Here is a 16,351-nt window from a genome sequence, read left to right as displayed (position 1 = left end):
AGACACACACTTAGGGTATGTCTACACTACCCCCCTAGTTCGAACTAGGGGGGGTAATGTAGTCATACGGAGTTGCAAATGAAGCCCGGGATTTGAATTTCCCGGGCTTCATTTGCATAAAGCCGGCCGGCGCCATTTTTAAATGCCGGCTAGGTCAGACCCCGTGCCGCATGTAGTCGCGCGGCACGGGGTCCGACCTAGCCGGCATTTAAAAATGGCGCCGGCCGGCTTTATGCAAATGAAGCCCGGGAAATTCAAATCCCAGGCTTCATTTGCAACGCTGTATGACTACATTACCCCCCCTAGTTCGAACTAGGGGGGTAGTGTAGACATACCCAAAAGGAGGTATGGAGTACTCAGGAGCAGGGAGTTAATGAAACCCCTAAGACAACCCTATCAAGGCCCCCCCTTCAAGGCCAACCAAGAGGCCAGGCACCTGCAATCTCTTTGCCCCAAAGCCCATGTGAACCCCTTCTTCCCCAGAGCCCAACTGAAGGGCCCCACCAGCCCAGATACCTATAGCCTATCCCCTCCAGAGCACAGCTGCAGGACCGTCTCACCCCAGACACCCATCCCTTCCCCCTCTCCCCCAAGACAAGCTGTGGGGTTGCCATTCCCCAGACACCCATGTTCCCTTACAAGAGAGCTCAGGGATCCAGAGTGAGAAACAACCTGATGCTCAGTCTCAGGCTCGTACTGAGTTCCCTGCGCACTGGCCTCTCCTTCCTGTAGGGCATGCTGGGAACTGGAGCTGCTAGGCATTTATTTGCATATTCATTATGGTAATTAATTTTAAGACGTCATGTATTATTTTACATTGCAGCTGTACACACACAATACATATCATTGTAACACACTTTTTTATTATTATTCTCCCCCCTTAAAGTATTTGCTTTCCACCTTAAAAAAATCATACATAACACATGGCTAGCTACCCAAAGTATTTTATTTCCACCACTGTTAAAAGTGATACATAAGATATCACTAGCTAAATAACTTGAAATCGTATGACTTATTGAAGAGATCACATCAGTGGGATCGCTGGGCTTCTTTACCCAACACAAGCAAGTTATATCGAGGAATTATGCTTGACAGCGAAACTCGCCGTGTGTTTCTCACATCAAGCCTATTCCAATGTCTGATCTTGGTAGCAATCATTGCAGAGAAACCCATTCACGAAGGTATGTAGATGGAAACAGCAGCAAGGTCTTCAGAGCGAGGGTGCTGAGTTCTGGATATTTACCCTTTATTTTAACCAGGAGGACAACAGAGATGAGGATGTGTTAAACAAAGTTTTAAATCCTCCGTCATATGCTAGCTCAATCAGCTGATCCTCTTGCAATGATGGCAAGGACGACTCCTTGTTGGCAGGAAGAAACAGATTGCGGATCTATTCTTTCCCGATTCTTGGATCTTTTGAATTTGGGAAATATTTCTCAAATGCATCAGAGACTTCATGTGCTCGCTTACTAACTTGGAAAGTCCAACAGCTTCTCCTGAAAAATCTTCAAAAGTTTGAAATGTCAAAATTCCCCTATACACACATTTCCCCCAGGTTTCCAGCTTGGTTTTGAAAGCTGTGATTTTAACTGCTGTTTTAAAAATGGATGCCATTCTCCCTTGCAGCAAGAGATTGAGTTTGTTCAGTGCAGTGAATATGTCGCTCAAATATACAAGTTTAGCTAGACAGATCTTGTCATTAAAATGTGCAGCTAATGGTGAATTTTTATCTGCGAGAAACCTCTGCAGCTGTTCTCTTAACTTAAAGATTCCGGTCAGGCCTTTCCCTCTTGACAGCCAATGAACTTCTGTATGCAGTAGAAGCTGCTTGTGTTTGGCATCCATATCCTCACATGCCGATTCAAATAAACATTAATTTATTGGATGCGTTTTGATATAATTAACGATACGGATCACATTATGCAAAACATTGAGAAGTTCAGGACAAAGTTTTCGGCTTGCCAAAATTTCATGATGAATGACACAGTGGCTAGAATCACATTCAGGCACCACTTCTTTTACCTCGTTCATGAAACTGGAAAGCTTTCCAGTCATCACGGCAGAGCCATCTGTACGAACTCCAACACGAGTCCAGTTGAGCCTGCCTGAAACATAACCATCCAAAACTCTGAAGATTCCTGCCCCTGGTGTGTTGTTAGGCAGGGGAAGCTCGCACAATAAATCTTCATTGACTAAATGAGGATGTTCTCGCCGAGCAAATCATCAAGGACTGGGCGTGGCCTGGCATTGTGCCGCGGCCCACCAGCCAACGGTTCACGGCTTGGCACCTGTCCGTAAACCAGTGGTTGGGAACCACTGCTCTAAGCTCCCTCTTTCTCTTGCCTTCTGTGTATAAGATGGGCTCTGCAGCTCATTTCAATGGGGGAAAGGAAATTCTGCATGCACAATGTTAATTTCTGAAAAATTCTGCATTACACAGTGGTGCAGAATTTCCCTAGGAATAATTGTATACCTGTATAGCTAAAGCAGAACAGTCCCCCTGTGTAGATACAGTATCACTTGTGTGAAGATATTTATTCTAGTATAGGTTTTTCCCCTCCATATAGGAAGGGAAATAAGATATACCAATTTAAACTAAAAGCCTCTGTATACTGGTGTAGCTGTATACTCAAAACATTCCACAGAGATTTTAACAACCTACACTCCACCATCAATCTCAGCCTGGACCATTCTACACGAGAGATCCATTTCCTGGACACCACAGTACAAATCACCAATGGAAAATTAGACACCACTCTCTACAGAAAACCCACTGACTCGTACAGTTATCTACATGCCTCCAGCTCCCATCCAGAACACACCATACAATCTATCATCTATAGCCAAGCCCTTCGATACAACCGCATCTGCTCTAATCCCACTGACAGAGACCAGAAACTTCAGGATATCTACCAAGCATTTATAAACCTCAACTACCCACCTGGAGAAATAAAAAACCAAATTGAAAGAGCCAGACGAATACCTAAAAACCATTTACTTCAAGACAGACCCAAGAAAACCAACAATAGAACACCACTTGTCATCACCTACAGCCCCCAACTTAAACTTGTGCAACACATTAATCAATAAACTACAGCCTATACTGGAACAGGATACCATACTCCAAGAGGCTCTGGGAGACAGATCCATAGTCTCCTTTAGACAACCACCTAACCTCAAGATGATTCTTACCAACAACCACAGGACATACCACACTAATACCAACCCTGGTACCTTCCTTTGCAACAAACCCCGTTGTCAGCTTTGTCCACATATTCACTCTGCTGATACCATTATTGGACCTAACCAAGTGAGTTATAAGATCAAGAACACATATTCCTGCTCATGCAGAAATATAATTTATGCTATCATGTGCCGAAAGTGTCCGTCTGCTATGTACATTGGATAAACGTCTCAGACACTTCGCCAAAGAATCAATGTTCACAAAACAGATATTAGACAGGATCACAAAGAAAAAACAGTTTCTTGCCATTTCAACCAGAAAGGACATTGTCGCAATGACTTGATTACCTGCATCCTGCTTCAAAGACCTTTTAAGACCACACTTGAAAGAGAATCCTCTGAACTGACATTCATGCTTAAATTCGACACTTTACACCTAAGTTTAAACAAAGACATTAATTATCTTACCCATTACAAAGATAGCTTCCCCAATTATCACCTCTATTATTATTAGCTTACAGACATTTACCTCCTCTCCCCCCATCCCCTTCTGTTCTGAAATTTGATTTGTCCTTTTCATATGTGTTCATTTTTTTGATTGTATCCTTTCGTATATATGGTTGTGACAATTTTCTTCCACTGTTTGATCTGAGGCAGTGGGTCTGGCCCACGAAAGCTCATCACCTAATAAATCATCTTGTTAGTCTTTAAAGTGCTACATAGTCCTGTTTTTTGTATACTCAATAGGCATTGTGCTGCCATAGCTTTTAGTTTGTAAAAAAAAATCACACTCCTAACTGACATAGTTAAATCTGTACAAGAACTGTATTCAGATTAGGTCTAAGTTATAGATTCAACAACTTTACCCTTCCTCCAAGAAAACTAGGGAAGACTAGACTTTATAAAGGATGAAGAGAAGGAAATATGCCCTATCCATTCCGAGCAGCATAGAATTGCATTGGTGGAAGAAGATATGCAGCAAAATTTAGCATACAATTTTTAATAGTTTTGAACTCAACTGATTTTGATAGAAGGCTGATAAAGCATGATATGCTCTTCAGGATGATATGGTGATTCTTGCTTAATAGCTGTAACACATTTTTATACTGTTTAGTACATGGCTCATTCCTCAGAGTTTAATGGCTAACTGAATCATGGGATGTAGCCATAAGCTACAAAGGGGAAGAATGTTGCAAGATATTTCAGTTGTGCAATATGTCAGTCTTGGCTCATTTACTGGGCATTAAAATGAACTTGTACAGTTCCAATCAGACAAAATAAAAGCAGGATTATTAATAGGTTTTAGTTTAGGTTTTCAGTTATACTCATTTTTATTTCGTAAATACTCCATATAGGTCCACTCATAGCTATTTCACTTGTAGCTCTATGATGTAGCAAATACCAAGTCAACTGCTTAAACACAGCTCCTCATAGGAAACTGCTAACAGGACTTCACTGTCTGTCATATAGAGAACCTAAAATGGGGAGTGGATGTAGGAAGGATGGCGAGTTATTTCCTTTATGCTGCTCAGAATCTAAACTGATCTTTACAGAAATCTTGAAATCACTGAGTAAGATGTACTGAGGTAAATTTTCTGGGTCATTTTTATGGTGGTTTGAATATTCAGTGTCAGACTCCTAAAGATATTTTCTGCAAGATGATATTTTTTGAATCAATGAATTCCATAGTATGCAAATATATCACATCAGTTCCTTGTGAAAATAAATGTTGCGATTTCATTTTGAAGCAGAAGAATTTGACTTTATAATAGACATGCAAGATATTTTCTAACAACGAGTGTAAATATTTTGGATCTTAAATATTCTCTCTCTTTCCCCTCCACACACTTCAAAATAATATTTGATTCAGCAGAATTCTGAGTGGCAATCTTAACATTAATATTATTACTTCTCACTAGTTCTCTCATCTTATCTACAGTGGGTTACCCTTACCTCTGTATTATTGTAAATTAAATTAATAGCATATTTTGATTCACATGCACTATATGATTGTGCCATTTAAAAATTTCTATATGCTGAATGTAATTTCATTTTAAATGTTTGTCAACTACAGGCTAATGCAAATAATTTGTGTAAAATAACTATGTAGTGATCCTGAAAACATCAGGAGCTTCAGGGTGTTATGTATTTTAAGTTTTCATGTCATGTTAATTTTATTCTTTATAGTGAAAAGTATAGAATTAAAATGATTTTGTCCCTAAAAATCCAGTTCTATACCTTATGGTGACATTATGAATGTGCCTATGATATTTGTGGTATTAAAAAAACAATTATTTTTAAATACGGTACATATTTGAATATACAGTATGTAGCCCTGAGTTTCCTTGAAACTGTAAAACTCACCTATAAAATTTCGTTTTCAGACAGCTTTAATTCAATAATGAAAGGAGTTCAGTACCATTTAAAATTATTTGGACTGCTCTTAAAATGTGAAGTGTTCCCAGAACTTCAAATGACTGCATACTTCACGTGGGCAGATTCCATTCCCTTCTCACCTGAAGCCCTTCAAAGGCTTTGAAGTAATCCTGGTTCAGTACTTGGGTTACACAGAGCAGTTTACAATTTACAGAAGTACTTCAGAATTGTTTCCTGTGGCTCACAATGAGGAAAATATACAAGAATTCAAGCTTAAAAAGCCCCTGATAATTAAAGCAAGATTAAGGATGGCTTTCAAATACAACTGAACCATTATATGGGAAATTAAGGCAGCTTTATTTATTTTACCAGGTTCACTGTCTGGTAAGGAATGTGTGAATATTAAAAAGTATGTGCTGTAGCAAGTCTTCAGAAAGCATAACTAGAAGATAAGATGAACAGAAAATCTTAACATTGTCCTGAGAAGCTGTAGAAATTGATCCAATGTTGAAGTGTCTCTAGCTGTTGCTCTCTGAACTCTAATTAGAATTTTTATATATATGTGCTGGGAGTCTTTCTGGGTGTTTTCAGTATTAGTTGTAACAGCATCACAAAGAAAAGGATTCACATCACTATCTTTGATGTATCCATCTAGTTTTTTCCCCATTCTTGACCAGGTATCCTAATTTCCAAGGAAATGATAGACAGCTATTAGCTCATTACCTTTTGGAGACAGAGGGAGATTGTGATTTAATTTTGAAAGTCCGTGTGACAGGTTGGAGCTATCATTTGGTGTGATGAGCCCGTCTATCTGTCCTCTGGATTGCCACACCATCCTGTCCTGCTGGGACAGAAGCTCTTGTCTCTCCCAGCACTGGCACAGAGGTAACAGCAACCCCGCGGAGTAATAGAGATGCTGAAACAGCTCAGGTCTGGGAGGGCTCAATTATAGGTATTGGACAGCACCTAGGAACACAACCCTCAAAAGAGACCAAACCCCAAATAAATAAATTTTACTCTGTATAAAAGTTTTACACCGAGAAAGAGATGTTTGCTCTCTTTATCAGTGAAAGAGAGATATGCATAGCTGTGGCCCCCATCCCAGGTAACAATTATTTTCACAGGGATTGATAATAAACAAAAGTATTTTTTTTAAGTATAAAAAGTAGAATTCTGGAAGGAACCTGAAGAAGTCATCAAGTCCAGTCCCATGCCCTCATGACAGGACCAAGCACCATCTGGATAATTTCTGACGTTGTTTGTCTAACCTCTTAAAAATCTCCAATGATGGAGATTCCACAGCCTTCCTAGGCAATTTATTCCAGTGCTTAACCACTCTGACAGGAGGTTTTTCCTAATGTCCAACCTAAATCTTCCTTGCTGCAATTTAAGCCCGTTGCTACTTGTTCTATTATCGAAGGTTAAGGAAAGTAATTTTTCTCCCTGCTCCTTGTAACACCCTTTTAGGTACGTTACTATCATGTCCCCTCTCAGTCATCTCTTTTCCAAACTAAACAAGCCCAATTCTTTCAGTCTTCTCTCATAGGTCATATTTTCTAGACCTTTAATCATTTCTGTGGCTCTTCTCTGAACCTTCTCTAATTTCTCCACATATTCTGAAATATGATGTCCAGAATTGGACACCATAATCCAGTTGAGATGTAATCAGCGCAGAGTAGAGCAGAAGAATTACTTCTTGTATATTGCTTACAACACTCCTGTTAACGCATCTGTGACAAAGCTCCTCCTCTGCTTTGGTGGGTCCCATGTTTTCAAGCAGATTGCTCATCTCAGAGGTTCATGGCAGCCTTTGCTTTAGACACATTATCTAGGGCATCAGCTTGCCATTTGTTGTCACCTTCATAATCAGCCAGCATGGGGAAAAGAGAAGAGACACAACTCCATAGTCTCTACTGCCTTTCCAAGTGATTCAGGGCAAAACAGACCCCTTTACCAAAATTAGTCCTCCTCCTGTGCTGACTGGGGAGTTGGTGATGCGGGGAACCTGGGCCTGCACTCTACTCCGGGTCCAGCCCAGGGACCCTGTGATAGCAGCAGCCTGCAATGTCTCCAGTATCAGCTGCGTGACAGCTACGTTTCCCTGGGCCACTTTCCCACAGCTCTTTCCAGCACCTTCCTTACTACAAGCTCTTCCTCCTGGTACCTGCTTGTGCTTCCTCCTCCCAGACCTTCCACAGCACCTTCTTTCCACAGGGTATGTCTAGACTACATAGCTCCATTGACGGAGCCATGTAAATTTGTTTATTCGGCATAGTCAAAGAAGCGGGGATTTAAATATTCCCCACTTCATTAAAATAAACATGGCCACTGCGCTGTGCTGATGATCAGCTGATCTGAGGTTCAGCATGAAGGCTGGCCCAGGCAGAGAAGACTACTCCAGCGCTCTCTCACTGCAGCATCTTGGGGCCAGGTACAAAAAGCCTGTCCATGGCTACTGCAGCTGCAGCGGGCACAGCCAGAAAAGGAGTGTATGTCCCTTGGCTGGGGCATGTCCAGGTTCATCTCCCCCTGCACTCCCCAGCCCGAGTGAGGAATGCAGCAAACTGTGCACTTTCCCCTTGCTCCTTGATAAAGGAGAACAATCAGCAATGTTTCCGTATGAATGGGGGGCGGGGAGATGCAGTCCCCCTGCCCTCCCTAAATGGTGCCTGGAGGCTAGGAGACTCAGGGATGATGCAGGAGCGGTGGGGGGCAGATTTTTGTCCCCAGTCAGCCCCTTTCACTTGCCTGGTGATTCTGTCTCTTTTCTGGATGATTTTATGCTGTATGCATGCACACCCTGCTGTAAGTTATGATGAGAGGAAGCTGTATATTGGATTTGGTGGTCTTAGCTCTTACCATTTAGGAGGAGCTCTTCAGGCCCTCTCCCCATCCTGCACAGCCAAAACCACACACTGCTTTAAGTAATGAGAGGAAGCTGTATACCGAATTTGGTGGTCCTAGCTCTTACTGTTTAGGACCGTGGTCCCCAACACGGTGCCCGCGGGCGCCATGGCGCCCGCGGGGGCATTTGCATGCGCCCACCAGGTGCTTGGGGCTGGCTTGGCCCCGGGCACATGGCGTGGCGCTTGCGGGGAGCGTCGGCCCCGGGCGCGCGGCGCTTGCGGGGGGGCGAGGGGGAGAGCGCCGGCCCCGGGCGCGCGGCGCTTGCGGAGGGGGGGAGCGACGGCCCCGAGCGCGTGGCTATGGGGAGGCCCCTGGCGCATGGCTATGGGGGGGCCTCGCCCCCAGGCATGCGGCTATGGGGGGGCCTCGCCCCCAGGCATGCGGCTATGGGGGGGGCGCCCCCGGGCAGGCAAGTGTCCCCACCCACTGGCGCCCGGCGGGCGAACGGCCACGCCCCCTGGCGCCCGACAACCTCAAAAGGTTGGGGACCACTGGTTTAGGAGTTTTTGTATGGACAGATGGAGAGACTCACTTGCTCACTTGCTCACAAACTCTCTCAGACATACAACACACTATTCAATCTACTATAATTATTATATATATAGTATGATTTACTTTTGTTTATGCCTGGAATCATAGCAATAAGCTTCACATTCTGGCCATTAAATGACCACCATATTCCTGCAGGGACACCAGAACAATTTTTATATTGGGAGCGTTGAGAGCCATTGAATCAGACTGTAAACCCTGTATATAATGGAAACCACTTCAAGACAGGGGTGAAAGTAACTTAAAGGTCTTACTGGTACACAGAACTGCCAGGTTCCTGGGCAAGGTGGGAGGGAGGGTGGCTCTGGACACCTAGAAGGAGCAAGACCTCAGGTGGAAGGGTCAAGGCTCTGGCAGCCTCTCCCCAGCCAGCTTTTTAGTGCTGTCAGGCCCATGTTGCCCTGGGCTCCACTTGCTGCCATAGTGGTGGCAGCTGGGAGCCCCGGGCCTTTTAAATTAGTGGGCCCTGGGGGCAACTGCCCCTCCCCCCATCACTGACCCTGCTGGTATTGTCCTTAAACATGGACTTTGTAACGGACTGTACTGGCAGCCATTTTCTCACTGGTATGCCATACTGGTCTATACTGGCTCACTTTCATCTCTGACTTCAAACCCTGGGGTCCAGCAGAACTCCCAGAACAACTAATTCTAGCACCCACGTACTCCTGGAGAGAAGATGTGTGTGACTATAGCAGATATGACCTCCCTCAAGTGCCTGTAATAAAATCGTTTTACTAAACACCTTGTTAGTCTTTAAAGTGCTGCATAGTCCTGTCTTTTGTTTCAGCAAGACCAGACTAACACGGCTACATCTCTATTACTATCCTTAATAAAGTTCATTAATGTCCTTCTACTAGCTGCTGTTCACAACTACCTGATGTGTAAATCCAGGTCTTCATAGCTCTGCATGAATGAGGGACTGGGAGAGATTTATAGTTCAGAGATTGTGTTCTATGGCAAGATAACATTTTTTTTCACCCAAAAACAAACATTCAGTTTGACCAGTAAAGCCTTAGACATACAACAGGGGACATTATATTTCCTTGTGGAAATGTCTGTCTTCTTAAATAAAACCTCATACAAATGACATTTCTTTTTTAGGAAATTGTAGTATAATTTAGGACTTCACTCTTACAAGCTTCATGAACTAACTTTTTTGTTCTTCTTGTTTCAGTGACACAGGAACAAAACCTCCAGAAAGTGGCGTCTTTGGGTTTATGATTAATATTTCAGCATTTTTAGGTATGTATGGGGTATTTGTTCTGAGCCAATCAAGGGCCAGATTCTATCTGAACAACAGAGAATCTGGAACTAGAAACAGGATGAGTAACAAGTTGGTTGCCCCTATTTTAGTCCCCACAAAATACTACAGAGAGCCCACTCCACAGTGCCATTGAGGGTACTGCAGAGTGCGGTTTAGGGGTAAGTGACTGTAGATTATGGAGTTGATTTTGTTGTTCACTAATATCACTTAATCAGTGCAGAGTGGCCTTAAAGTAGTTAGCAATAACCAGTGGAAGAAAATTGTCAGCTGGTGTAAATCTGGCTGCGCCAGCTGCTCCTCACATCAACCCATAGTAGAAGGGAAGGGAAGGGAAGGAAGGGAAGGGGGTAGTAGAACAGTGGTATGGGCTCAGTTATACCTGGTCCCCCACTTGCATAAGGTTCCTTAGTGTGGATAAAAATCAATGGTTTTGATTTTTTAAAATACTTGATTTAAAAAAAATTCAATACTGTTTTATTTTTAAAAGATAAACTTATCCAAAATAAAATTTAAAATTGACAACCTATTTGAGGCCTAAACTTACTATAATCTATTAAAATAATTTAAATTAAATAACATTAAGCTGTACATATTTGCTGTTTTAAAGAGAGTGAAATACTGAAATGGTTGAAGTCACTAGTCAGGCACATGGAACCAGAATTTGTTGACATGCTATTCCAGCTATTGATAGCAGTAGGTCCTTCTGCGGGTGCAGAGAAAATATTTTCATAACTTCAGTTGATTCAGTTAAATTATTAGTTTATTCAAGAGTTGAAAAAGCAGGAAAGTTTTTTATCCTCTTACAATTTATGAATAAAAACAAGTGTAAGAGAATGAGATCTCCTGGTTCTGTAATCTTGAAGGACATGGTAAACAGAAACATATTCACTAACTCTCGGTAACACTTCCTTTAATAAATAGGTTATTAATTTTAAATGTAAAATATATTTGAATAAACTTTTAATGTATCTAACTCCTTTAAAAATGCTGGTTTTGTGCACTTTGAATTGAATTTGAATATCCATTCAAATAGATTGACACAAATCACAAGTCAAAATTAATTATCTAGTGGATAAGAAGTGCACTATTCCCTAGTTTCTAACATAATAAAAATGCCAAAAATAAGAATCTCTATACATGTACGTTAAGCTATGTAATTACTTAAATAAATGTGCATAGATATAATGTATCCTCCTGATCAGCAAAAAGAAGAACCAATTTAGGATAAAGGCGATATTAAGTAGTAAATCAACATTTCATTGGTTATCACCAATTTGAATCAGTCTTAGGAAAATAACTAAAAAGTGCAAATGCAAAGCACAATTAAAATTGATTATTTGAGCTTATGTTTCCTGTTTGATTATTTATATCTTGATCAAAGTCAGTAATTTAAATTACTCTGATTTAAATCAATGTGCCCTGCCCATCAAGAATCTTGCAGCAAAGCCAAGCAGTCCTGAGTCAAGGAATTGCAGTTGATTGCACAACCCCTTTCAATCTGATGGAGGGGGAGAATCTAGGCTTGTATAAATGCATATATGCTTCCAAACCTCAAAAGTGATCTCTATACACAACCGCCCTCTCCAATTATATCTCCTCTAAGGGCCTGTCTTCACAGGCAAGTTTACTATATTGCGGGAATTATATAGAATACTATGTGATTTGATCTTCCCTATGTACACAGGACCAGAGTTACGAACTGTGTTATAAAACTGTTCTTTACAAGGCCTGATTAACAACATATTGTGACACCATCCTGTTAGAATGCAATTCTCTGATGCAGTCAATTTTCATACCTAAATAAGTCTTTGAGAGGAATTGAGTATCAGGGCCTATAGCTGGTTTTGGCAAAACATATTGGTATATGTTGGTTTGGAAGGCTCTTATGGCAAAGGCTAGTCAAAATAGGATCCCAAGAATTGAGAACAATTTCTGATGGCACTGGTTGCACTTTGTTGGATATAAATAATAGAACAAAAAATAAACTGTACCAGGTCATTAACCTATGTAGTTCCAGAATACATAGAGTTACCATATTTGAACTTTCAAAAAAGAGGACACTCCTGAGAGGGAGTGTATCTGTATCAGTATCTACCCATTCATGTTGTATTAATGTGTTATTAATATAACGTGAGTTGGTAGATACGGATACAGATACACTGCCTCTCAGGAGTGTCCTCTTTTTTGAAAGTTCAAATATGGTAACCCTAGAATACAGATATCTATTAGGGCAGACTAAAGTCTCATGAACTGTCCATCTTCCAACTTAGCGCTCATCTCCCTTTCCTGATGTGGATTGTATGGTTGTCAACATTCTCTGCTCTTTAAAATCAAAATTGTAAGCAGGACTGAAATGACCTCGTGTCCTAAGTTGCAATTGGGGAAGCTAGCATTGAGGAGGCCCTTTCAGAATGGCATCTGAACATAATACATGTAGAATTTACTACTTTTTAGTCTCCCTTCCCACTCCCATCACAATAGAATTAGAGAAAATATAATTCAGTGGACAGTGATTTTAAGTTAGTTTTGTAAATGTATATGATATTTCACCCCCCAAAATGAAAAAACCATAATATAACCGCATTGTAAATGAAAATGTTTTGGGTTTCTTCTCTCCTTTTAGGTGCAACTACAATGTACATCAGATATTTGATATTAGAGAAGCAAAACGAATCATCAAATTTTATGAGTTCTTTATGTAACTTAATTACATTATGTATTGGATTGCTGGGCTGTTTTGGAATGGGCATTGTTGCAAATTTTCAGGTAGGGTCTAATTTTAATCACAAATCTAATTTTAAGTGTTTTAAACATAAACAATTGTAGATCTAAATGGTTAATGCTGTATTTATAGATTGCTAAATTAACAACATGAGTAACAATGTTCTTTTTTACTTCCATCTGTTCCACTCATCTTGTAAAGGAAACCCTATTTGGCTTCCAACTCTCTTAAAGGCAGATCCATGCTAGAGTTTTGCCTGTGCAGCACTACTGGTTAAAGTTGTGATTTTTGGTGACACTTCTATTACAGCAAAAGCTCCAGTGTAGACATAAAAGTGCTTATTTCAGCTTTTGACACTGTCTATACAGCAGGAAGTCCGAGAAAGAGCACTCTTATTCCAACTTCCCTTACTCCTTGTAAAACGAGGCTTACAGTGGACAGAGTAAGAAGTCCTCCAGATCGACATTATTTTGACATTATGTTGAAATAACTGCTTGTAGTGTACACGCGGACTATGTTATTCTGAAACAACACTGCTGTGTAGACGTACCCTTCCTGAGCTTAAAGATACTTGCCCATATTGGGTAATTAGTATTCTCCTAGGGCAACAGAACACACACCATCCATTAAGACACCAAGTAAAAGTATATTTTGAGCCTCATGTGCAGCTAGTCAGTTTCTTACCTGTCAACTGATACCATGCATGATGCAGCAGACTCCAATTTGGGTGCAAAGGCAGAATTTGTTACACTCTCCAGGCTGGTGGACAGTAGGAGCAGTGCAGAAGTGAAGGCAAAACCTGTACCTATTTTAGAGGGCTTACTAGCAGTGAGGGAGACTGGCAGTTCTATTAAAAGAACTTCTGCGCCCAGTGCACAATGTGGAGTCTTCATACCCTACACCAATATGTGTCCCATGCTTTCTTTCTGTATCTTCCTGCTTCACCTCTCTATTTTTTAGATGTCTTGAACCAGAAATAGCCCCTCATTTTGCTGCTGCCCACTTGTTGGTAGCACTCTGCATTAAAGAGAAAAAAAGATAGTAAGCTGAATGACATGAATGTTAGTTGGAAATCTTGCAGTAAAGACGATCTAGAAATATTTTAGTCAATAATGAACTTCTCTTAGAACTGGTTCTTGACCAGAGATTAGAATGGAAAATTTTGATCTGTGCCCATTATCTCCTTTAGCATCTATTTTTTAACCTTCTCTCTTCAACTCTTTTGTTCTTTCTTTAAAAATTTCTTAATAAGGTTTTGGGATCTTGTTGGAAAGCATAAGACAAGTTCTCACTGATTCTGACACTCCTTATTTTACTGAAACAAAAAACAGGACTGTGTAGCACTTTAAAGACTAACAAGATGGTTTACTAGGTGATGAGCTTTCGTGGGCCAGACCCACTTCCTCAGATCAAATAGTGGAAGAAAATTGTCACAACCATATATACCAAAGGATACAAATAAAAAAATAAACACATATGAAAAGGACAAATCAAATTTCAGAACAGAAGGGAGATTGAGGGGGAGAGGTAAATGTCTGTGAGCTAATGATATTAGAGGTGATAACTGGGGAAGCTATCTTTGTAATGGGTAAGATAATTAGCATCTTTATTCAAATTTGAGTGTAAAGTGTCGAATTTAAGCATGAATGACAGTTCAAAGGATTCTCTTTGAAGTGAAGTCTTAAAAGGTCTTTGAAGCAGGATGCAGGTAATCAAGTCGTTGAGACAATGTCCCTCCTGGTTGAAATTTTACTATTTGTATTGCAATACAAGCCAATTAAAGATAGGGCCCCATAGCACAGTAAAACTCCGATAGTCCGGCATCCAACTGTTCGGCACTCCCGATACTCCAGCATCAAAATGCCAAGCGCTCCTGACCAGCTGATTAAAAAGCCTGCCGCTCAGCACACGTTCTGGCTATAACCAGAGGGAGCATAAGGTTGGGAGAGAGGGGGAGGGAGTAGGATCTTGTTACAGTATGGAGAAGAGCGTTTTGCTTCAGCTGAAGGGGAAAGGGGAGGGGGGGGGAGGAGGATCAGGTTACAGCACGGAGCGGCAGCGAAGAGGAAAGGGGAGGGGAGAGGGAGGGAGATTGTGTCCTGGCCAGCTGTTAAACTGTGCAGCTATACCGGACCTCCTGATTCTCTGGCAAATCTGATAATCCGGCACCACCTAGGTCCAAAAGGTGCCGGATTATCGGAAGTCTACTGTACTTCATGCTGTACAAACGTATAAGAAGATCCAGTCCCTGCCTCAAACAGCTTACACTCTGAGACAAGATAGGCAAAGGATGTGTCATCTCCATTTTACAGACAAGAGATATTAAACAGTTTTAGCCAAGGTCACACAAGAAATCTGTTGGTGTACAGACAACTGAACCTAATCTTCTAGGATTTATGCCAATACCTTAATCACAAAACCATCTTTCCTTTTTAAAAGTTACTTCTTAATTAGATGAAAATAAGACAACACGCAAAGTCTCATTATTGCCTTACTTTCCTTCTCGGTGCTGGATGAGCATTGCATAGAAACTTTTCAGAGAGTAACTAATGTAAAAAGAAATCTAAACTCTACCATTTTCCCCATATCCTTTCTAGCTTGAGAAAAGCATTCTACACTATTGTATAAATTCCAGCAAGAAGTGCAAAAGGCCATCCAAACCAAGTATTTTGCACTCATTGCTAAGTTCCTGCATTAGCACTTCTGCAAACCTTATATAAAATCTGTTGAATATGTCCCTTGAGGAGAAAAAACTGTGGGATGTTATGAAATCTTTCTTTAATCTTCCTTGGGATGTCATGTAGCCTTGCTGTACTTTATCAATAATTTGGCAAAAGCCAGAGTCAAACATTATGTTCAGGGTATTCAAGAACACTTGTTTAACTATGACTATCCTTTATAGTAAAGTTCATCCTTAGCAGAATTAATCTGTTTCAAGACGCTTAGGCCATGTCTGTATTAGACTGGAAAGTTGGCTTAAGGTACACAACTCCAGATATGTAGAATATGTAGCTGGAATTGGCTCACCTTAAGCCGAGCTTGATGACATCCACATAGCAGGAGGCTGATGGGAACTGGGTGCAGCTGCCCTCAGCGTTCAATTTACGTGTGTAAATGGAACCTGCTAAATCAAATGCCAGAACATTGATCTCTGGCACAGCAAGGGTAGACATACTCTTACAGTATGTATAATGCATTTATAATTCGTTGTTTGCCGGTTTCCTCCTGTGACCTAATGTGTTCACATATTTTGTAGGTTTTTATACTCTGAGAGTAGTGGAGGACATTATTTTCATGAGACCCGAAGACAGAAAGATTTTTTTTTTTTTTTTTGGCCTGGAGAGTCCCAT

General features: G+C 41.0%; 1 protein-coding gene across 5 annotated transcripts in view; it reads left to right on the top strand.

The window, feature by feature from the left end:
- Positions 1-16,351, top strand: part of DRAM1 (DNA damage regulated autophagy modulator 1) — a 65,796-nt gene that overhangs the window by 4,867 nt on the left and 44,578 nt on the right. For all 5 annotated transcript variants that reach the window (XM_006138037.4, XM_025178941.2, XM_025178942.2 and 2 more), the window contains exons 2-3: positions 10,190-10,257; positions 12,903-13,045. In XM_006138037.4, the coding sequence (XP_006138099.1) occupies positions 10,190-10,257; positions 12,903-13,045 (211 nt within the window). The remainder of the gene's footprint in view (positions 1-10,189; positions 10,258-12,902; positions 13,046-16,351) is intronic.

Source organism: Pelodiscus sinensis, chromosome 1 (genome assembly GCF_049634645.1).
Source record: "Pelodiscus sinensis isolate JC-2024 chromosome 1, ASM4963464v1, whole genome shotgun sequence".
NCBI classification, from domain to species: Eukaryota; Metazoa; Chordata; order Testudines; family Trionychidae; genus Pelodiscus; species Pelodiscus sinensis.
This window is presented reverse-complemented; position numbering and strand designations above follow the sequence as displayed.